The 24164-nt window shown below is 45.6% G+C and overlaps 1 protein-coding gene across 2 annotated transcripts in view; it reads right to left on the minus strand.

Annotated features, from left to right (window-relative positions):
• Positions 1–278: 278 nt before the first annotated feature.
• Positions 279–24164, minus strand: part of LOC8032494 (SPARC-related modular calcium-binding protein 2) — a 120482-nt gene continuing 96596 nt past the window's right edge. For both annotated transcript variants that reach the window (XM_040222137.2, XM_040505197.1), the window contains exons 10-13: positions 16991–17069; positions 10359–10440; positions 4342–4537; positions 279–3511 (exon numbers count right to left, since the gene is read on the minus strand). In XM_040222137.2, the coding sequence (XP_040078071.1) occupies positions 3435–3511; positions 4342–4537; positions 10359–10440; positions 16991–17069 (434 nt within the window). In that variant the 3' untranslated portion in view covers positions 279–3434. The remainder of the gene's footprint in view (positions 3512–4341; positions 4538–10358; positions 10441–16990; positions 17070–24164) is intronic.

Genomic DNA, 24164 nt, shown 5'->3' on the forward strand with positions numbered 1-24164 from the left:
GCAACATTGCGGGGCCATTTCTAGACACACGAAGCGTTTTGATTGGCTCCGATTTCTCGCCGAACGATGATGTGGCACCCGTCCTTGATCCGAGCTGCACCAAGTTCATGTCAAACGCTGACATGGCCCTTGCGTCCAATACATGCTCATAAAAAAAGGCAGAAAAAAAAAAAGACCGAGGTTAAAACTTTTTGAGTGAATCTTTCATGTACAACAGAAAACACGCAATGTCAAATGATGACCTTGAACAGTTTCTCGAGTGAAGCCAGAGGAAGGGAAACATGGTGGTCAACATGAATTTTATTCTACAAGACAATTATTGTACATATATATATATTTATATATAAAATGTCTGGACAATTGGTGTCGCAAGCAAATGGGCGAAATAAACTATGTACAGGTGTCGATGACAGTTCAAGTGTGGGCGGTAATGTTCGCAGAGGTCGGCTAAAACGTTTCAACGTTGGAATTATGTCCCCCCGAACTCCTGCGAGTATTCGCAAGTCGTCTCGTGTGCAGTTTGATATCTTTTTTCCACCGTTTTACGCTTTATCTACCAAGTTGCGTCAGTGCTCAATTCATGCTCTAGATGGCGCGAGCTTCCCATCTCACCGATTTAAGGATTCATTCCTAGATGACGCTGCTTTCCTCTGGCGTTCTCAATGACAACGCCCTCGTTCCGGCTGCGATAGCGCCATCTGTGGGCAAGCCTTCGTTGAGACTTGTACTAAGCAGAAATAGACAAGTTTCAGGAACACACCCACAGATGGCGCATCTGTATTCAGACTTTTGCACAAGTTTAAAAGCTGGGCACTAACAAGGGGCAAATCGATTTTTAAAGCAAAATTGGCACAACCGCAACCCAATAAAAAATGTAAATTGCAACATTTGCTTTAGGTACACAAGAACACTAGGCTCATTAAATTTGGACACTTGTGTTGAAAATACCGATGAGATACATCATCATGCGCAGCATTACGTAAGAGATTAGATCACAAAGCTGCTCAACACAGGTTCACTCGGCGGTATGCACAAAAATATCAAATATTCACAGCACGTGCCGGTCAAAACGCGAAACCGTAAAAGCAAGTCTGAAAACACGCGCTGAAGATCACCGATTCATAACAGTTTTCCATGTTGAAGGTTCATGCAATTAGAACACGCCAAGCGAAGCTGAAACATTAAGTGTCACGTAGCTCATGTCCACATATAATGGCACATCTGTAACCTAAACACGTGTGGCCGCATTTACAGGTTAAATATGTTTGCGCGTGCGTGCGTGTCTGGGTTCCCGTGTGCGGTGGGCGGGAAATTTGCTATATTTACATAAAATACTACGTCTTTTTGGTGTTTTTTTTTTTGTTTTGGAAGATGTGAGCTTTACTACATCCTGAACATTTAACACTGTCTTTCAATGGCCGCATAACCTTCAACGAAAATCCTTCTCAACCAAGATTGTATTCGCGGCTGCAGCTCGGTTGCCGAATATTCACATGCACGCACACAAGGCGTTACGGTGAGAGACTCTAGACTTGAGGTGACATGGTAAAAAAGGTAAAACATCAAGTAGCACATTATAACTCCCTTAATATTATCACGTATTGCGACCGTGATAAGGTTGGACACTTCATGCGCGCTTGACAAGTGTTCATGTTGGGAAGGTTTTACTGCCGTAGGACGCCAACGGGCGCACACTTAAAAACAAACAAGCAGTTAGCAGATGTCCATTCCTCATCGAATGCTTTTGTATTTTATTTTCGTGCTCGACTCAACGTAATAAGATAAATTGAGTGGACTTTGAGTCCCGATGACAGTTTGTATTCCACCAAAAATATGTTTTGCTATAGGCAAAACATAGTAAAGACCATTAAGTCCACATTTCATTCAAGCTATAATATTCTTGACGATCGAAAAAATCTAGAGACCAGCCCATTAAAATGACTCACCCTTTTCCGCCCGAGTAATGAGTGCTGAAAAGGTGCTTACATGAGGTAAACAAAATAAAATAAAACCCCACAAACAAGCTAGCTTCTTCATCGCAGTTAGCATTTTAAAATAATTTGGTTCTAGCCGCACTTCTTGGGACTGCTCGATATTACAGTTCAACTGGGAATGAATGGCTTCGATGAAAAACAAACAAACAAACAATAAAACACATCAATACCGAAATTTGTCTCCTCAAACGCCAACACACGGACCGCAAACAGACCCGAACCGGAAATTACTATTCCCTCCCACGGAGCGGTTGGGTTTTGTTTACCCTGACAGTGAAGGTCCGTCGTTTCCTGGGCGACCCGGACAGTCTCACTAATGCAAGAAGTCAAGCACAGAACAGAATGGGCCATGAAACGAAATAGAGTTAGAGTCGTAAGAGACGTCAATACGCTAAAGCAAGAACAAACAAACAAACAATCAGACGAGCAAACCGCAGCAATGTGTTGTTGAGTTCGAAAATACGGCTCTTATCCGCGTACCCAGGGTCGCGGCATAGTGTCACCAGGAGCAACCTCTACGTGATTAAATAAAAAAAAAAAAAAAAAAAAAACGAGAGTACAAAAAAAAAAAAAAAGAAAAAAAAAAGAAAAAAAAGCGTCACGCTGCGGTGCTGCTGCCATGGTAACCAATGGCCCTCTGTCGCTTTTATCCAGCCGCTTCAATTGCAGTGTCACTTCTTGTTAGTTTCGCTTTTCGTCAAGCGAGAAAGCGTGGCGTTGCCCTTGACGTCATCGATAATGCGTCGACGCTTCTGCTGACGTCGGAGTTCCTTGCCGCGCAATGTTGCTCGCACAAAAAAGCACTTGCACAGCTGTCGTCGTTGCGTAGCCGCTGTGAAAATACGAAGCACAAAACAAGTGTATGTCCATCAAGTAGAAGGAAAGGTGTTCCTGGAGTGCCCGTTGGTTGTGCGCAAAACCGGAAGCAGTGGGTCCACCTGATAAGGAGTTCTGTGACGTCGCATCCATTTGTCCTTTTTGGCGTGTTTGTCGTATGCCTCCAGCGCGGAAAAGAATCACTTCTTTCTGAATCGCCTCGCTCAAATGCAAGAGGAAAGTAGCAGCCGTACTGTCACTTTTATCCACAGGCACTGCAATGGACCTTTTTTTTTTGAACATAATGGCGACACCAAGCGGCGAAAGCTCGCACTACGGTTGACGCCTTGAAAGGAAGTTGCGCTACCTCTCTTGCCCCCTCCGCAATTCTTTCGAGACTCGGAGGAAGCAGAAAAGGTAGCGCAACTACCCTTCCGGACGCCAATCGTAGTTCGAGCTCTCGCCGCTGCGCGACGAGGGCCTGCGCTTGCCCAAAACTCTTCTGAGAGAAAAAAAAAAATCCATTGTAACATTGATTTATGTAGTCTTGTGGGTTGAAAGATGGCGTCGTAATTGACGCCGTTGCTGACGCCATAGGTCGCGACGTCTTCGTGGTGCCCATCCTCATGTGCTGCGAAGGATGGTTGCGAAAGGATTGGGTCCCTTGCGGTTTGGGTTTGTGGGTAGCCGCGTCGATGTTTCTGCAGAGAGAAAGGAGGAAATTATAATGATGATGCTAATGATTAAACATTAATGGCGCACAATCTGCAAAGGCCACACCGCGCCAGAAAAGCCAGTTATTAACAGTGTTCCCAACCTGACAACCTATCTCAGTCGAGTTAGTGTGTATGAAGCGCAACGCGCTAAACCAAAACGGCAACATACGACTATCGTTTACCTTCTTTTGCGAACAAGAATGCCTATACTCAGAAAGACAGTATGTATGTCAGAAACACATATATGAAAAGAAAAAAGCCAACCGAAAATTGTACGAACTGAACTTTGTGATGCTCTATACATCATGTAGAGGTCGATTGTTAAAATTATGAACACTGGCCAGGTGGCGCAAGCAGCCGCCCTATTAAAACGGTCCGGCCCCAGACCTTCGTCCTGGCTTGTCTGGCTCGCTCCATTTATTTGGAGACCCGCGAAGAACGTCGCGTGGCGTCTGCACGTACGAGAACTTGACACAGCCAACAGATATATCCATCGTCAACTAAACACCTAAAGCATCCTCGAGTTTTTCCGTAAAGGCACGGAAATGGTGGAGGTGCCTCGTAGCTCGTAGTTTCATAAAGAACGGCACTTAGTGACAGCATTTAGTGACAGTACCTACTGACAGCCAGCCCGGGTTACATATTGAGCACGAGTGCCGTGACAGCGTTGGGTCGGATTCTTGTTATTGAGGCCAAGAGCTGACGTATTCATGTTACCTCACTTGGTAACATATAGAATTGAGCACTCTACGGCTCTCTACCTATAGGCGGTGTTTCCAGTGGTCGCTGAAGGGTATACCATCGGACCCACGTACCGGGCACCGGCGCTTGCTCCGTGCACTTGATCCACTCGTCGAAAGTGACTCGGTTGTCCGCATCTTCGTCGCAGTAGCGCAGGAAGTTCCGCCAGCACTTGCGCAGTTTCTTGCGACCGCCTCCGGTCCTGGAGCCGTTCTTGAGGAAGTCCTTCCAGCCACGTCGGAAAGGCTTCCACTCGCGCCGTTCAAGCACCTAATCGATTCGCCAAACGCCATTAAACAAGAACAACGACAACAAAAAGAAGAAAAAAAAAAAGTAAAACATAAGAAAAAAAACATGGCTATTTCTTGCAAGGGGTAAACGACAAATGTAGCTACTATAAGCCCACGGACAGCTTCAGAGACGTAGATTGTGAAGAGGCGCGAGCGTCTCATTTTTGTTACACATTCACTGAGAATGTGGCACCAGCTATAATAACTTGGCGGAGCTCAAGTTCGTCTGCTTCTTTTACAGGGCTTGATTAACGTCAGAATGCCGAGATCTTATTGGCTAATTGAAGAAGAAAAATATTGGGTAGACCTCGAGGCATCTGGCATTGAGGTCTACCCACTATCCTTCCAACCAAAGCCAATCAGAACTTGGTGTCGTTCTGACGTCACCGCAACCCCTGCGCAAGAAGCAGTCGACTTGCTCTCCGAATAGTCGGTGACATGGTAAGAGTTCAGGGGAAGCTCCTCCTCTTTCCACTTTAGGAGAGCAAACGCTGGAAAGGAGGCGATTTCCTCTCCAGCGTTCGCTCTCCTAAAGTGAAGAGAGGTGGGAAGGAGCTTCCACTTCATAACCTGCCACTGACTATAGTAGGAACACCGAAGACGAATCATGAAGCAAAAAAGCGTGAACATTGTAAGTTCAACTTTAAGCCGTAAGTATCTATAAGTTAATCTATTTACTGACACTTTAGTCGTACCCGAAAAAAAAAAGAAAATCTCTGCGTAAAATACGTACAGCGTACGACGTCATGTGGTTTTGCCCTTATGTGTCAACAAGTGGTCGTGTAGTCACGTGATTTTGCCACTATGATTCACGTGGTCAGGCGGCTTCGGTTCCTCTCTGTTACGTGGTCACGAGGTAACGCGACACTCTGAAAAATAGGGGTTGTATGGGGGTACACCCCTTGTCCCATATGTAACACCTCAAAACAACAATTCGACGGTCAGTCTACAGACGCCAAACCCACGATGCCAACTTTCGAGAGCGGCTTGATAGCCAACCGACACAACTTGTTTAAATAGCTAATGTTTACATGCAAGGCTACAGTAAGACAATCAAGGTTTTTTTTTTGTCCCTGCTGCAAGACCTCAATGTTTTTTTTCTTCTAGTCTTCGATACGGACATGAGCTATTTAGTACGTTATGTCCAACAGCTATCAAGCCGCTCGTGAAAGTTGGTATCGCCAGCTCGACGTCAGTAGACTGAACGTCAAAATGTAGTTTTAGGGTGTCACAAATGGGACAAGGGCTGATAAGATTCTCGAGCATATTAACCATCAGGACAATGAAACAAAGGCAGTGAAAAAGCGTCTTGAAGCTCTTGAACGACTAAAAACCGGCGAGGAAATTGAACAGTTAAAACGCGATCTAAGCGATATGGAATGGCGCAGTAGGCGACCCAACCTCGAAATCTACGGGATCCCTGTAGCTAAAGAAGAGAACCTCTTGGTTCGTGTTAATGAAATTGGAGCAAGACTAAACCTTCCAGAACTGACTGACGGCGATATCGTAAATATGCACAGGCTCCCGGCAAAGCAAGATAGAAATCCAGGCGTAATTGTGCGTTTCGCACAGCAGACCACTCGCGACCGGTGGCTTGACAAAAAAGGAGAACTCAGGCGTAGTAGAAGCAACGTTTTCTTCCAAGAAAACTTGACGAGACAGAGTAAGGCCCTTTTGTGGGTGGCTAAAGAATGGGCAAAGCGAAATAACTATCAATACGTCTGGCACCGGAATGATAAGGTGTTTATCAGGAAACAAGACGGCGAGAGGGCGCTTAAAATCTCGGATGCTGCCGACCTTGATACGATTCTGTGAATATCACTTACTGTTTTTTCCTCCTTGTCCTTTTTGAGGTGAATGACCGAAAGCGCCTTTTTTCTACCGCAAAACGTGAAAAGCTATCTCGGTGAAGATCTAATGTCATGCGTGACGTGTTTTCATTTAAATACTCAGTCAGCCAAAAACAAAGCTGTTGACCTTGAGTTGCTTTTCGATCAATTTGGTTTTCACTTTGATATTATAATGCTTACCGAAACTTGGTACACGGATGAAGCTGATGTTCTGAAACTGCCGTCGTATCGTTCTTTTTACGTCAATCGCTCAGAGAAGCGTGGTGGCGGTGTGGCCATCCTGACTAAAGACTCTCGCTGTGAATTAATAAAAGATTTCAGCTGCGTCACACAGGATTACGAGATGCTTTGTGTTCGTAGTAAAGATAATATTTTTGCTGTTATATACCGACCCCCCAGTGGCAGTCTTGAAACCTTCTTCGAGTACTTTGAGTCCTTCTTAATATTTGTCAATGAAGGAAAGTATAATGTTACTTGTGGTGGAGACTTTAACATTGATATGTGTACGGACACTACTGTCAAACGCACATTTACGACTTTAATTAATACTGGCGGATGCAGAAACGTTATCAACAGCCCCACGCGAGTTACCTGCCAATCCAAAACACTAATAGACTTGTTTATATCAAATCGCTCGACAGAGCATATAAAAGCTGGTGTTGTATGTTGCGATCTTAGTGACCACCTCCCAATATTTATTTCTGACAAATATATGAAACGGGAGGCAAATAAGAAGCAGTGTACAATGTTTCAAAAAATAACACTTGATGGACTAGACCATTTTTAACCGCTCTATCAGATATAAATTGGGATAGCGTACTCAACCAGGATACCGCCGAAGAGGCCTACAATATATTTATGGAATTGTTTTCTGAGCAATATTTGACACACTTTCCCTTCAAATCTATGAAAACTTCTAAACGCATTAAAAAACCGTGGGTTACCCCCGAACTGCATTGTAAAATTCGTACGAAAAATGCGTTATATGCAAGATTTGCGAAGTCCAGAGATCAAAACGATCTAAGAGTCTTCAAAACATACCGCAACAGCTTGACAAAAGAGCTGCGGCGAGCTAGACAAAGCTATCATTTTAACGTGTTCAAATCAGCGCAGGGTCATGCCGATGTCATATGGAAAGAATTAAACGCCCTCTTAGGTCGAAATCGCTCCCGCGGCTCTATTGTAAAGATTGTCAATGACGGTGCTGAACTAACTGGGCATGCGTTAGCGAATGCCTTTAATGAACATTTCATAAGCATTGCAGATAAAACTAACACCGTAAATTCTTCCTTGTTTCGTGACACCAGAAATAATAACTCAATATTTTTAGAGCCAGTCGTTGACGCCGAATTAATTTCTGTAGTTTTGCAACTTAAAAATAGTTGTAGTTGTGATGCGGATGGCATACAGATAAGGCCAGTGAAGCATGTTGTTCATGCGTTGGCTCCGGTACTAACCCATATATTTAATCTTTGTATAACCACAGGTGTATTTCCTAAACGTATGCAGATAGCAAAGGTGTCCGTCCTACATAAAAAAGGGAGTGTTAACGATATGGGAAACTATAGGCCAATTTCGATACTACCTGTGTTTTCGAAGATACTCGAGAAGCTGCTTCATATAAGACTAATTAACTTTTCTAATAAGTATAACTTAATAACAGCCTCACAGTTTGGTTTCATAAAACAAAAGTCAACGGAATCTGCTCTGCTTGTTCAGAAAGAACACATACTTCAAAGCTTCGAGGAAAAGAAGATGGTTCTTGGTATCTTCGTAGACTTCACAAAGGCATTTGATTGCCTAAGTCATAAAATTTTAATTGAAAAACTAGACACTTACGGTATTCGAGGGCACGCACTGAAGTTAATAAAATCTTACCTGGCAGACCGAATGCAGTTTGTTTGTATTGATGGGCACTCCTCAACTACAAAACCAATCATTTCTGGTGTCCCACAAGGTAGTATATTGGGTCCTTTTCTTTTTAATATATTTGTAAATGATATTGTTAACATTACTTCCGAAGCAAAATTTGTAAACTACGCCGACGACACCACTTTACTTTTCACTGCGGAAAACGTTGATCTGCTGTTCGAATCGGCAAACCTGGCGCTTTCTAAGTTGAACGTCTGGAGCCGCATCAATTCGTTACAAATAAACGTTGCAAAGACAAAAGCCGTGCTTTTTCGTCCCAAGAGCAAACTTGTAAATATCACCAAACATATCGTAATAAACTCAACCAGGATTGAGATCGTCAATGCTTTTAAACTACTTGGTGTCACTTTTTCCGAGAATATGTCTTGGGACGATCACATCAATTACGTTACCTCGAAGTTATCACAGATAGTCGGTATCCTAAACCGCAACCGCTATGTACTGCCAACAAATGTTAAATTATTAATATATAACTCCTTGTTCTATTCCCATTTAATTTACGGCCACCTAGTCTGGGGTAAGACGACAATAGCAAATCTTGATAAAATAAATATTTTGCAAAAAAAAGCCGTGAGGGCAATCGCGAATGTAGATTTTGATCATCCTACAGCCAATCTATTCAAGAAGTTTCACATTATTAGTATATATTCTCTCTACGACTACAGACTTTCCACTACTCTAAAAGTGGAAGAAATTAGAAATACTAGCTTTCTAGTGAGCCTTGGACGCCTTTCCCAATATGTTCATCCTTATCCTACTCGTTCTGCGAGCTGTTGGGAGGTGGTCACTCCCAGAACGAACTACGGAACACAAATGCTCAGATACACTATTCCGAAATTATTAAATTTATTTCCCGAAAAAAACTTCGATTGGGAGAAATTATCTGTCAAGGATATTCGGACCCTTCTGTTTGATGTCGATCGTGTGCATAAATCCTTTTCTCCTGTTTTTTATTAGTTATGTCGCGATTGTATTACGTTTCTTTTTTCTTTTTTCAAAAGCTAGAAAGTGACAAAAGTTAACAATCCTGTGAATCAGCCTTAACAATGTGTGTGATGACGAAGGTCTTTTCTGCTATTCTTTCTATAGCTTGTGCTCTGTATGTATTTTATACTGTGAGTATCACGCTGCTCTGCTGCCTGTAGGCGGTTGGGGACCTCGTCAAGCTGTTTTCTACAGCTTTTTGTCCCTGGTCGCCACCATAAAAATCTTATGGTGAAATAAACGATTATTATTATTATTATTATTATTACCCCTATACACCCCCTATTTCTAAGGATGAACGTTGCGTCTCGCGAAGTGTGGCAGTGAATAAGTGCTGTATCGCACCTCCATTTTGCATTGACCGAATGTCTAGAGCCGCCAGTCCCTCCACTAATACATCGTGCATAAGACACGCAGTATTGACCGCAGACATGATGATAAGATTATCTGAGGAACACGCCCCAATCATCTTCTGAAGCACGTTTCCTTCACACACCTATGTATGCTTCAAACACTCATCTAAAGAGAGTTTTGTGTGCGACCAATACACATGTATGATGTAACCATGTGTATGACATGATACCGTCCCACAATAAATAAACAGGCCTTAGGCAGTGCCTGCAGCCTATATTTTGTCTGACGTCTGAGAAGTGTGAACGAGGCTTAAACCTTCCGCGACGAACGCCATGTTTTGTCTCCGTACATTGCGGTATTGAAAGGATAGTGGGCTGGAACTTAAAGTTAGATGCACTTAGGTCCTACCCACTACCTTTTCTTTTTTTTTTTTTACAATCAACCAATAAGAGCTCGGCGTTTTGACATCACTGCAACCCCTGTGCAAGAAGCAGAAGAACGTGCGCTCCCCATGTATACACTGTAACCATCGTTTTTTCTTGGCGACTCCAGCACAGACTGGCGCTATATTTGGCACAAGCTTGCGACAGTTGAGAATTACAAAGGCTGCAAACAGGGTAAGGCAACAAACGGGGAAAGCTCGTCTCGGAACACAGTGCACGGTTTCAATCGAGAGCTTACCTTGTTAAGATTGACGTCAAGGCTGGAGAACTTCCACCGCACCGCCTCGTCTCGCGTAATTGGTGCCGGTCCCTCGGGAGAACTGGAGAAGTCCGCAAAGAAACAAACAAACGAAGAAGTGTAACGTAATCAACCTTCTGTCCGCTTTTTTGTATTTTGTTGGTCAAGAGTATAATAGTCTGTGTGCCGTAAGTACGAACGCAGGGGCGTTAAAGCTAGATGGGTCCAATCAAGCGGTGTGACGAAAACACCAAATCGTGCGGTTCGTCGCCCTTCTGCGCGCGTGGGTCTTCCGGCCGGAAAATCCGCTCATATCCCACCTATATTGCGGAGGGCACGTTCCGACCCCGAGTTTTTGTTTGTACGTTTATGTCTTTTAGCTTCTTACTGCTCCGAGTTCAAGGAAAGTGTGACATGTTGCAACATACCGGGAACGTCGCAAATGTGATGCGAGGGGACTGGGAAACGATTTTCCTATCTTAAAAACAAAGAGTCTTTACCACTTGCTTTTAATCTGTCATTTCATCTTACGTCGGTGGAACTGGATCGAGAACGCGTTACGTTTTCGAGGAAACGGCAGAAAGAGCCGTGTTCTTTTTTTTTCTTCGATTTAACCCGATTATTGTAGGCATTTAGGGTTTTCATCGTCGACTATGTCAACCTCGCACTTCAAGGGACAGACTGAGATATAGTCAGACAAAGATCCGTAACACGTGCGATCGTGACGACCCGGCACGTAGCTCGAAGCGAATATTTTGGCTCGCTCTTATTATTTTATTTACAAATAATCCAGTCGAATATTTCATTAAGATACGGAAAAGTGACGTTAATGTAACGATTACCCGCTCCGATTTAGAAAATGTAAACGGAAACGCGCTCTTTTTGAACCACTAGAACTCGTAAGGGGTACTCAATCCGAGATTGAGAAAGGTCGAGAAACGAGCTTTCTTCCCCGTTTTGGAGAAACGTTTACCACAACACTGTTTTGAAATCAAACTAAAAAATTCCATATACGTAAAAAAAAAAAAAAAAAGAATGAAACGATGGCGTTAATTTTTTTTGCTAAGCCAACTGAGAGGTGCAATTCCAACAATCTTCAACGGAAGTTTCGAGAAACTATGCTTAGACCTGAAAACAACAGACTATCTACGCCGTACTATTGAGCATGACATAAGCACGTGAAAGCTAACGCTCAGTTTTACAGCGCAGAATGTTTTATACATCTAAACACGTTTCGCGCTATAGACGTTCGTCGAGCTTCATCCTTGGGTTACAAGGATTGACTCTTTCGAAGACTTCGCGGGAAAGTTGACGCTCCCGATTTCTTAGAGTGTTTACGTAGCGTACACTATGCTTACGATGAGCTTAGGAAGGTGGACTGCCCACGGCATTGCAGCTATTTAACGCCTTTCAAAATTTGACGAACCGGGCTAACTTTGCCCAATCGTTGGGCCGAGGGCGAATGCGCGGCTTAAGATATTTTGCCCAAGACGAGCACCGCGCCCTCTCTGAGCTGTTGTCGCGTGGCAAAGCGACGAACACTCACAAAAGACGACATTCCCTAAAACAAATCCAAAGGACAAAATATTGCGGCCTGTTCTGGTCACGTCCGACAGAAGTTCTTGTGCCACTCCAGCGACCGCAACAAACAACGAGGAAACCAGAAACGGGACGTCAAAACCGCGTTGGAAGCCGTGGTGACAGAGAAGAGACACACCGACTTGCTTGGAAGAACGTGGATTGATGCGCTCAAGATCGATCTGAACCGATTGTTTGTTAGATCCATTGAACTGACTACACGCGCTAAGCTGGAATCAATGCTCACGCGATTCTCGCGCGTATTCACCGACAGTCTTGGCTGCTGCACGAAGCTGAAGGTTCAGCTACAGTTCAAGCCTGAGGCAACACCACGCTTCTTCAAGCCGAGACCTATTCCGTTTGCGACACGTGCGGCGGTAGAAAAGGATCTGCAGAAACAAATCAACAACAAGGTTATTTCCCCAGTTGAAGTATCCAGATGGGCAACGCCAATCGTGGTAGTCCCCAAAGCTGACGGTTCAGTCCGCGTTTGCGGAGACTTCAGCGTCACCGTAAATCCTCAACTGGACATCGCTCAGTATCCTCTACCACGACCTGAAGAACTGTTTGCCAAGCTCAACGGAGGCAATCGATTCACGAAGTTGGATCTCTCCGAAGCGTACCTTCAGATGGAACTAGACGACGAAGCCAAGCAAGTCCTTGTAATCAACACCCATAAAGGACTTTTTCAATTTCATCGAATGCCTTTTGGAATTGCATCGGCACCAGCCGTGTTCCAACGAACAATGGACCAGGTCACTGCAGGTATTGATGGCGTGGCTTGTTATCTAGACGACATAATTGTAACCGGGAAGGACACTTCCGATCATCTTCGGAATCTGGAACGAGTCCTCAAGCGCCTCGAAGAATACGGGTTCACTCTGAAGAAAAGCAAGTCAGCTTTTTTCAAGAGCAAGTAGAATATCTTGGACAAGTGGTTCACGGTGAAGGGTTAAGTCCGTCCCCTAAGAAGATTTCTGCTATCCTCAACATGCCTGAGCCCAAAAATGTCAGCCAGCTGAGATCTCTTCTGGGGATGATCCAACACTACAGTAAGTTCCTGCCAAGCCTGGCCGAAATATCCGCACCACTAAACGCCCTTCTACGAAAGGACACTGCCTGGAACTGGACCTCCGATTGTGTGGACGCTTTTGACAGGATCAAACAGCATCTATCAGCAACCGAAGCTCTTGCCCACTTCGACCCTGACAAGACGATCTACATTGCGGCAGATGCTTCATCAGAGGGAGTTGGAGCAGTGATATACCATAAAATCAATGGAAGAGAATGTCCCATCGCTCACGCCTCAAAGACGCTTACGAAGACGGAGCGGAAGTATGCCCAAATTGAGAAAGAGGCACTGGCAATCATCTTTGGTGTACGTAAGTTTCACCAGTATCAAGTTTGTCTTGTACACAGACCACCGACCTTTGACCACCATTTTTGGACCAACCAAGGGCATTCCAGTCACTTCAGCTAACAGACTTCAACGTTGGGCGCTAATCTTAATGAATTACGCCTACACCATCGAGTATGTTCCAACCGAAAAGTTTGGGAACGCTGATGGTCTGTCCCGGTTTGCTGAAGGCCCTGATCAAGCCTTTGACCAAGAGATGTCACAAGGCGTGTTTTCCATTCAATTGAGGTCTGAAGATGTCTTCGCACTCCACACCGAAACTCTGGCAAAGCTCCCCATCAGGGCAGCTGACATCGCCAAGGAGACAGCAAAGGATAAAACGCTCTCCCAGGTTCGCACACACATTTTGGAAGGATGGCCAACGAAGATCGTTGACCCAAATATTCAACCGTTCCACAAGCAAAGAGCAGAACTTGCCGAGCTCGACGGTTGCATTCTCTGGAATGCTCGAACGGTAATTCCTAACAAGTTCAGGCCACATATCCTCGATCTGCTTCATGAGGGTCACATTGGTCAAACGAAGATGAAGATGCTCGCGCGATCTTATGTTCGGTGGCCAAGAATGGACCATGAAATCGAAAAACAAACTCAACAGTGCGAACAGTGCGCATCAATATCGGACACTCGACCATAAATCCCTCTGCATCGTTGGGAAGATCCAGGAACACCCTGGCATCGCCTCCATGCAGACTTTGCAGAATTGGACCAAAAGCACTACCTCATCGTCATTGATGCTTTTAGCAAATGGCCGGAAGTCATACAGATGACATCAACGAAAGCATCAGCAACCATGGATGCCTTCAAAGAAATATTTCAGTACCATGGTCTTCCACAACAGTTGGTAACGGACAATGGCCCTCAGTTCATTAGTTCCGAATTCGAGACGTTTCTGGTTCAAAACGGCATTGACCACCTTCTCACGCCATCGTATCATCCGAAATCAAATGGTCAAGCCGAGAACTTCGTGAAGACGTTCAAGACCGCTCTTTGTCGCGCAAAGGGCAAGGACAGCCGGAAGAGCCTACAAGACTTCTTGATGCGATACCGCATTACCCCTCATATATCCACTGGGAAGGCCCCATGCGTACTTTTGAACCAGAGGCACTATAGGACGGTGCTTGATTTGGTAAAACCCTCGGTCAAACCGTCCAGGTCTCCACAGATCCGCCACTTGAACTCGCGCTCGTTCGCAATTCACCAAAAAGTCTGGATCAAGCACCCTCTGAGAAAACAGCACTGGATCAAGGGTGTGATTCAAGGAAGGGTAGGCAGCGTGATTTTCGAGGTCCTGGATGAGAACTTCAAAGTTCGCCGTGTGCATGCTGACCACCTAAAGAACAGAGTCACATCCGACGCTTTCGAAGGCCTCCTGTTTCCGGTCAGCAGAAGTCCACCGGTGGAACGCACTGCGTCTCCAACGGAATTTCCAACTCTAGCAAGCCCAGGAGCTTCACACCGTAATTTGGAGCACATTCCAAGGTACCCTCAACGAAGACGCATGGCACCGGAGCGCTTCCAGTCTTCGTAATCGGGGAGATGTAGCAGACAGCCTGCTATCATCATCGAAGGGACCATCAAGCCAGGTGCACGGGCTCGCGTGGCTGGCAGCTCGGGCGTTCGGCACCGTATGTCCTGGCGGCCGGACCTGCTTAGTTTCGGCTCCTCGAAATAAATATATTTGCCACCTGAACCAGGTTACAACATTGAGCTCGGATGCCGCCACTCAAGAAAAGTGAGTGCAACCTGTGTTGTTTCAATAACCAGGCAATTCCTCTCAAGGGACAGTGCGTTCTCAACGTCACACTAGGCCAACAGACCTCTGCGTTGGAAGCCGTGGTGACAGAGAAGAGACACACCGACTTGCTTGGAAGAAGCGTGGTGTTGCCTCAGGCTTGAACTGTAGCTGAACCTTCAGCTTCGTGCAGCAGCCAAGACTGTCGGTGAATACGCGCGAGAATCGCGTGAGCATTGATTCCAGCTTAGCGCGTGTAGTCAGTTCAATGGATCTAACAAACAATCGGTTCAGATCGATCTTGAGCGCATCAATCCACGTTCTTCCAAGAAAGTCGGTGTGTCTCTTCTCTGTCACCACGGCTTCCAACGCAGAGGTCTGTTGGCCTAGTGTGACGTTGAGAACGCACTGTCCCTTGAGAGGAATTGCCTGGTTATTGAAACAACACAGGTTGCACTCACTTTTCTTGAGTGGCGGGCATCCGAGCTTCTCCCAGGTGTCAATGTTCAGTAGTGTCAGCTTGGAACCGGTGTCCACTTGCAGATCAACGGGGATTCCTTGGACGAGACAGGTGACAAATTCGCCGTCTCTATCGCGAGTAGCGAAAACGTTCGTGACGGTTTTGACGTCCCGTTTCCGGTTTCCTCGTTGTTTGTTGCGGTCGCTGGAGTGGCACATCTTTGCAATATGGCCTTTCTTGCCGCAGCTGTTGCAGGATTCATTCCGATAGCGACAAGTAGACTCTACGTGGTTGCTGTTGCCACACCGGAAACACTTGGCTGGGGTAGAAGCAGGATGCTTTACTTTGTCGACGTGCAGCGCATTTTGGTCAGGACGATTCAATTGGAGGGACTCCGTTTCATCCCTGAGATAAGACTCGGCCAGCCGCAGTGCAGTGTCTAGCGTTAAGTCCTTCTCCATTACCAAACGTGCCCGGATGCGGGAATCGTGAAGGCCAACAATGAATGCCGTCAAGAGTGAACAGTTCCTGGCGTTTGTCTCCGTCTCATATTCGCAAGTTGCAATAATGGACCGTAATCTTGCGAGGAATTCCTTTACGTTCTCCGATTCCTCTTGACGCGCCGAAAATAGCTTGGCTCGTTCGAACTCCTTGAATTTCCTCGGAGCGAAGTGATCCTGGAGCCGTGTAACGAGGTCTTGATACGTCAGCTCGGAGAAATTCTGAGGCTGAACCAGGGTGTACAGCAGCTGAAACGTCGTCGATCCAAGTGAAGCTATCAATAAATTTTTCTTGTCGACGTCGGCGGTTATATTCGCGACGTCCAAGCAAGCTTGAAATCTTATCTGATAGAGCTTCCACTCTTCCTTGTCGGAGTCGAACGTCCCAGGGCCATGGAAGCGGTGGGTGCTGCTGTCTCCCACGTCTCGGTCGTTGGAGCTGCTGCTAGTCATCAGGGGTTCTTGGTTTTCGTCGCCAATGTTGTAACCTGGTTCAGGTGGCAAATATATTTATTTCGAAGAGCCGAAACTAAGCAGGTCCGGCCGCCAGGACATACGGTGCCGAACGCCCGAGCTGCCAGCCACGCGAGCCCGTGCACCTGGCTTGATGGTCCCTTCGATGATGATAGCAGGCTGTCTGCTACAGTTCTCATAATTAAAATGTGTTAAAAAAAAAGTTACAGGGTTGTCACGCGATGTGGTCGAGTATACCCCCGTTTCATGAATTTGGCAACACGTATAAGGGCACTAAATCAACGTATAGCCGAGGACGTCAGTTCTGTGTCGCTTTTTTGTGTGTTTTATGTCAATCGTTTTGTACGTTAGGCGGGGCCACCCCGCATCCTTCGTTGAAATTAACCATCGTAAAAGAGTCCCAAAAAACTGTTTCCGACAGATTTTGGTTTTGCTTTTTCGCGGCACACGTATGGACGGTAGAATACTGACCTGCCGTTCCGCTCCTTGTCCCGGCGGAAGTTGTCGATTAGTTCGGTCAGGAAAGTCTGCTTCTTCTTGTAGGAACAGCCTGCAAATGAGGTTCCGGCATTAGGACCAAAGTAACTGCATCCAGCTATTCGATTTGTCTCCAGGCGGGTTCTCATTCATCTTCATGTAGCCTCTGCAATTACTCCTCCCGACCCCGACCCCGCCATGCGACAGCGAAAATAGTCTATACGGGGAGAACCGGATTACCGATCTCTTAATTCCGGTTAAAAAACCGTGGTGCGATTAAATATTTTTGGTAGAAAGCAGTAGGAAAACAAATATACTGTGTAATTAAAAAAAAAAGAAAAGAATTACGCATAAAACATATTTTTGAGCCAACTTTTAATAGATATATATGATGCATACTTTTTGTATACGTTGGAAGCACTTATGCCAAAAGCAAGTCGTCTGCTTTTTGCGCAGGGGTCGCGGTGACGTCAGAACGACGACGAGTTCTGATTGGCTGTGATTGAAAGGATAGTGGGTAGACCTCAATGCTACATGCCTCAAAGTCTACCCACTATTTTATTTCAATCATCCAATAAGAGCTCGGCGTCGTTCTGACGTCACTACAACCCCGCTGAGCAAAAGAAGCAGACGAACTTGCGCTCCGCATATGCACGAAGCAAGCACGCTTTGATCTGGCTTAAAGTTTTGCGTTATGGGATGCCACAGACCGACGTACCAATTCAGTTTCTCCGCTAAATTTAGCGGAGAAGTTGAGCTGGTGTATGGGTCATGCGACGTGGCGTCACGTACATTTCCCCGCTAGATTAAGGGGGAAAAAAATCAGCATCCCGTGACCTAAACACCGATTCAGTTTCCACGCTAAATTTAGCGAGGAAATTGACGTCCCGCTACCTGATGCGTCAGATGACATATACGGCAATTTAGTTCCTCCTTTAAATTTAGCGGAAAACTTAACGTCCCGCGACTTAAGCGCCGATCCAGCTGCCCCGCTAAATTTAGCGGGGAAATTTAAGTCACGTGACCTGAGACCTTGTGGCGCTAGAACGTGTCACGTACGCAACACAATTCCCCAAAAATTTGCCATATAATTTTTTTTTCTCCATGGGAATTCAGAACGAAAATCTCGGAACATACACAAGCGCGCACTAGCAACTCTTCTCGTAGACAATGAAAATAAAATAAAAAAACAGTTTAAGAAACAACGCAGATTGTGGCGCGTCCCGCACATCCAATTGTCGCTCGGCAACCAATCAGACCGCGACATTAGCCGAAGAGAACTCTCCGAAAGAACCAATCGCGAAGCAAAGAAGCGTGAACCTAATTTCCATCACGCCCCGTGTTTCTCAAGTTGTCAGCCACTGTACACCAACTCTGCTGACGTCACGCCCCTACGGTGGCGCAGCTGTCCGTACAGTGCATGCGCAGACGGTTCCTCTTGCGCGAATCCAGTCTCCGCGCACCCGCCTCGCCCACACATGCATGGTGTGGGCGAACGTGGGCTTGTTCGTAGACAGCGATGGTTGGTTCTCATACGATATGCAAGCTCACCTACTCACTCGTCTGCTCATTGTGTATCACGTGCGTCCGTTTGTCTTACCGAGAGGCCTATAGGCACTGAAGCGGGCCTTGACGTGCTTTCACAAAAGGCCTATGCTGGGGAGAAGGACGCAGTAGAATCTAAAATGGAAATAACTTGTCCTGATGTGGCGGTGATGAAGTGAATCGAACGGAATAAGAGGAAACAGAAACTGAAGGTCCGTTATGGCGGTGCCCATGCAACGCTGCCTGAAAGCGTCTATACAAAGCAATGTTTCAGACGGTTGTAAATACATCGTAATTTGCAGAAAGCAGTGTTTCAGATAATTAATATTTGTAAACAATAAATCTAAAAGTAATGATTTTTTTTTCAGTTTCAGGTGGAGCAGGTTGGCGCTTAATTGGAACAGTGTAATTGGGACGGCATGTAAGGGGAATAATTAACCCAAGTAGCGACAAAAAAAGTAAAAATGAAGCGAAACAAATGGCGTTTAATATATAATTTTTGATACACAGATAAACTTAACTTGTTCTAGAGAAAATATGTGGAATGTTAAATGTAACTGGACCGTATGTGAATCCAGATTAACAGTATTCCAATGCGCCAAGGATGCATGCCCGAACACTTGTCCTTGATATAGAACGTTGATACCACGCTGATCTATGACTGCTCGTTAACGTGGAACGGTTTCTTTGGCTCACACAACGGGTTTCCAGCGACACGAGAAAGTGTCGCCATAAAAAAGACGCTGACGCAGCGCGCAATCATCTCCAACGTGTGCTCCGCGTTGACCTTCTTTAGGTGACGTATAACACCCAGCACCGCGGCCTGGCTGCGTACCAATAACGCTTCCATCGTTTTGCAATTCAACGTCAAGCATTTCTTTTTTCCTCGGTCAAAAAAAAAAAAAAAAAAAAAAAAAAAAACAGCAGGAACGAGAAAAAAAACAAAAAAAAAACGACGCAGCAAAACGAAAACAAACGAACAATGCGACTATAAGTTTTGGCTGCCTTCTAGTTTTTTTTGTCATTAGGTCCTAATGATTTTGATGAATACCGGGAGACCATTTGACAGGAAGAGGGGGGGGGGGGGGGAGGGGGGAAGAAATTTTCTCGAGGTGTAATGAAGGCAACGTGGTCAGTGCGCGTGATTAACATTTCCCGCAGTACGTGACGTGACTGGTAATACGAGGACGTCACGACAGCTGCCTGAAGTCGGGTTCGGATGGACACGAAGCGCTGGATAAATCATCCCCCCCTCGCGAAAACAAAGATGGAAACCAAAACGAGTGTTTCTACCTTCCGGGTTTTTACCGTACGTCGTTTCACATTAGGGAGTTTTCGTAGATGGTTTTCGCCGTCCCGCAACGCTCTCAGCAACCCACTACGATAGCAGGAACTGTACAGTCAAGGCTTTCGGCGCGCAGGCGCAGCAGCGGCTTCTTCGTTGCGGAGGGCTTAGCGGAGGGGGAAACGCGGTCTACGAAAACTTCCTATTAAGTACAACCGGGCCGTATCGAAAGTGCGAAAAGGGTTCCCTAAAATTCTCTAATGTAAAAAAAGAAAAAAGAAAAGAAAACTGTCCGCAGACATATTTGAAGCATAAGATCTACGCAGAAAACATGTTTCGAACTTGTATGACGCGTGTACACAGATAAATCTGTCGTTATGGCTGCAGCGAGCAGCGTCTTTTTTGCATAATGTATGAGAAGCGTGACTGCGGCTTTAGGGTGTAAAAGAAACACCCGTTGAGAGACCTATGCACGAGAATATTCCCTTTCAACGCCGTTATTTCGATCTAATACACCCTTTTCAATCGTAATTTAGTGTCGGTGCATTGAACCCCTTTCATCCCTGAAGGGTGTATGACGGGCCTGGAAAAGGGTGCTAAAGCGAGGAAGACACCCTTCTTAAAGGCTATTCGTCGCACTGACACTCGCTATAGCCGAGGCTGTTTTAGCGATGTTCTCGAATAATACCTTCCCGTATCAATATTTTTCCACTTGAAAATGTATTCCTTAAAAAAAAAAAAAAAATATTAAACATATATACATACATATATTGACAACAATTAGGCATTATAGTGGGCCTTTCGAAGTACGAAGCCGGCCACCTGCAAATGTGATTAATCCTTGAATTATCGAGCATATAAGTGGGTGGAGGAGTCACCAGTGTCATGATTCCTCTTCCATGCGTGATTCACTGTGTGTGTGTTTATTGTTTCTTTGCATGCGAGAATTGAATGTGGTGCTTGTTGCTTGCAACTTTCTGCTCCTGAAAAAGTTTCCCCAGAATGCTTCTAAGTCGCTAGCATCCTACTTTTCGTATGTTTATTAGCATCGTAAGGCTTTACCCGTAACACCTTTAGGATGTTATCCCGAAAACAAATTGATTTACACCCTTTAGGGTGTAAGAAGGTTTAGCATCAGACCAGTCCCATGAGCTCCCCAAATTACTCTTGTGCGGCGGAAACCGGGGATGCCATTTTGAAAGCGGACTGCTTGCCCTCCATATATTGGCAACCTGCAATGCTGTTTGGTTAGGCGCTATCTAGTGACTTAAGCAAGAAATATTGGGCATGCCTGGGAGTGGCGTGAGCATCGTTCAGATGTGAGCTTTTAAAACTCTGGTTGGGGCTAGTTGGTTCATATCGATTAAAAGGTTAAAAGGCGCGAACAAACAGGACGAAAAAAGGCTCACGTACGACATGGACAGGCGCCAATTTTGAACTGATATATTGAAACACGAATCATCGTCAAACTCGATCCCGATCGCCTTAACACATGCAACCGATAAAAATTCTTATCGCTCATTACATATATCCTTCAAGAAATACAATTTTCTTTGGTTAACAGGCGCCCCTTAGCCTATGTATGAAGCAGGAAGACGGGATCGCATAATGCGCCAGTACGGCGGAAGCTACGGCCCAGGTGGGCCAATCGGAGCGTGACTACGCATCGCCGGAGTGAGTTTTTACTGCTAAGAAGTATCAGGCTTTTCGCTGCGTCATGCTCCAGTATGTGTGCGTTGCGCTCGTATTCGCTCTTTCTCGCGCGAGTTGAAACGTGGTGGCGCCAGTGTGCAGGTAGCAATCAAACCCTTCCGGTTCCCAACTAGACGGCGGGCTTCGCAGTGTTTGCGAGGTTAAATTTACGCGCTGCTACTGGAGAACGGTCGATTACGCCACTGTTACACACAATTCACTTTTATAATGAAATAATGATGCGTAAATGGGAGTGCGTCCGGGGCCACTGAATAGATGGCGCCACTGAGTTTGTCGCCGAACAAAACAGAGGCGAATACCGAGGCCCTCGGTACGCGATGTGGGGCTTATGGTTCACCTTTTGCCAAGTTACAAGCAGTGTTGTGCCCGTTACCAAAAAAAAAGTAACGAAATAGCGTTACTCGTTAGTTTGGTAAAAAGCAACGCGTTATCGAGCTACGTTACTCTTTTACAAACGTAACGATATACCGTTACCGTTACTTTTCGAAAATAACGAACGTTACTTTTACGTTACTTTTCTGTTCGAGTACATATGTTTGGCACAGATGTATGATAAGCCTCCTTAACAAGCTTGGATAAAGATAAAAATTTACAGAGTGGTTACATAGTGTTTTGATGCGCGAAGCAGCTTAATTTTCGGCATGTCATATTAGGCTTTGAAACTGTAAATTACCTGATTCTGTCTCCTTTAGTTGATACATTTCAGTCAGACCTGCTGGCCATGGCGACGGACTTTCGTTATTCATGCCCATCTCACGCGCAGAATGAGTCGGAGATGTTAGTCAATCGGCTTTTATAAACTACAGCATGCGAACGAGGACTGCTCTGGAACACAACCAGCCAACCAACACCCCTCATCTGTACGCCGGTTTTAGTAACAGCCCGGTTCATACTATTACCAGAAACTGATTTAATTCACTATCTGGAACAGGACACAGGTTACCAGCACACTGGCTATAATCACTGCTGCCTCCTACCAGCAGTAGCTCTTAGTTTTTCTGTGAAAAAAAAAAAAAAAAAAAATAAGGTTTTGTGTCTAAGTTTTTTTTACAGGTTTAAAACTTTTTTTAATTTTTTTTTATCATGACCTTAGGAAATTAAAGACTAATAAAGCGAAAGATTCTTCGGTGTACAAAAGTGGGTCAGGAACTTTCAGGCAGCGAGGGAAAGAGCGAGGGTATAAATATTTCACAGAGGTATAGCCGTATAGAGGAGGCTATGACAGAGGATGTTTCCTTTTTTTTTTTTAACTAGAGAAAGGAGCAAATCGCTTCGCCACTAGCTGTCCACTGTTGTAAACGGATGTCTCTCCACGGCTCCCCCCCCCCCCCCCCCCCCCCCCCGTTGTCCACTTCTGCTGCACAAAGCAGGGGGGGGGGGGGGAGAGAAGGGAGGGGAGGAGGCTGTAACGCAGTCGTTCGTTCAAGCCTTGTGGGTGGTGACACTATGTTTATTCTTATTTTCAGTGACCCACCAACAGCTTGACGCCTCCTTAGTGGTGCACTTATTCCTTCAGAAATACAACGCTAAACAGGATAAAAGCGAAACGTTAGGAAAGAACAATAGCCTCAACACACTGCCGAAATTTACGCTTTTCATCAAATATATCAAGTATATCAATATGAAGAAAAAAAAGAGGATGAACGGAATTAGTTGGTAGCCGAAGGTTTTTTTTCGCCTTCAAGAAGTGAGTTTTTTCTTTTTTTTTAACTTTACTGTGACGGATGCTGGTTCCGTGCAGCGATAACCTGGTGTAGGATTTTGAGATAAGCTCGTGCAGGATTTCACCAGTTTTGGTCAAAAGTAACGAGTAACGAGTAACGAAATTTGACAGCCGATACCGTAAAAAAAGTAACGAAAATACATTCCTCGTTAGTCATTCAGAATACTAACGAGTACGTTACTGCGTTAGCGAAAAATGTAACGCGTTACCAGTAACGTCGTTACTAGTAACGCGTTACCTCCAACACTGGTTACAAGACAGGGTATAACCGTGGGCTCTCACTTTGCTGGCTTTCTCTAAGACACATACTTTCAGAAGCGCCATCTGGACGCAACGCGGGAAGCGATGACTAGCCATAACCACCGGCTAACAAGATGTTTCCCCCCCCCCCCCCCCCCCCCCCCCCCCCCCACCGGTATAAGTGCCGCACGCCTGGCCCGCATTCCTGCGAAGGGAGACGACGACACGTTCGCGTAAGACCGGTTTCACTCGGAGAAAACGTACGACACCGTGTATACTTCGTTTCACCTTAGGACGGACCGCGGAAGAGGCTACGAGCCATCGCGGCCAATGAAATCCCCGCGTAAGCGTCACGTGGGGAAGCGGTGACTGCGTGTGTCAGCGCACCTCGACTATAGGAGCACGTGGAGCGAAAGCTCACGCAGCAGAACCCAGCTAGGGATCCTGGATTCCATCCCCTCTCCCTCCCGTTCCGATCTGGATGAGCATCGTGCCGGCGTGAGATCGTGTAGTGCGACTAGCAGTCGTACTGCACTGGCTTGGCTTCTCATCTATGCAGCGTAATTCAGTGTTGCTACACCCTTAAAGCAGACAGACCTTACGCCGTCTAAACACAACCTCTAAATGTATTTTTTTGTTGTAAGTGACACGTGAGTTTTGAA

The sequence above is a fragment of the Ixodes scapularis genome, unplaced genomic scaffold (genome assembly GCF_016920785.2).
Source record: "Ixodes scapularis isolate PalLabHiFi unplaced genomic scaffold, ASM1692078v2 PGA_scaffold10__122_contigs__length_95168666, whole genome shotgun sequence".
Classification (NCBI taxonomy): Eukaryota; Metazoa; Arthropoda; class Arachnida; order Ixodida; family Ixodidae; genus Ixodes; species Ixodes scapularis.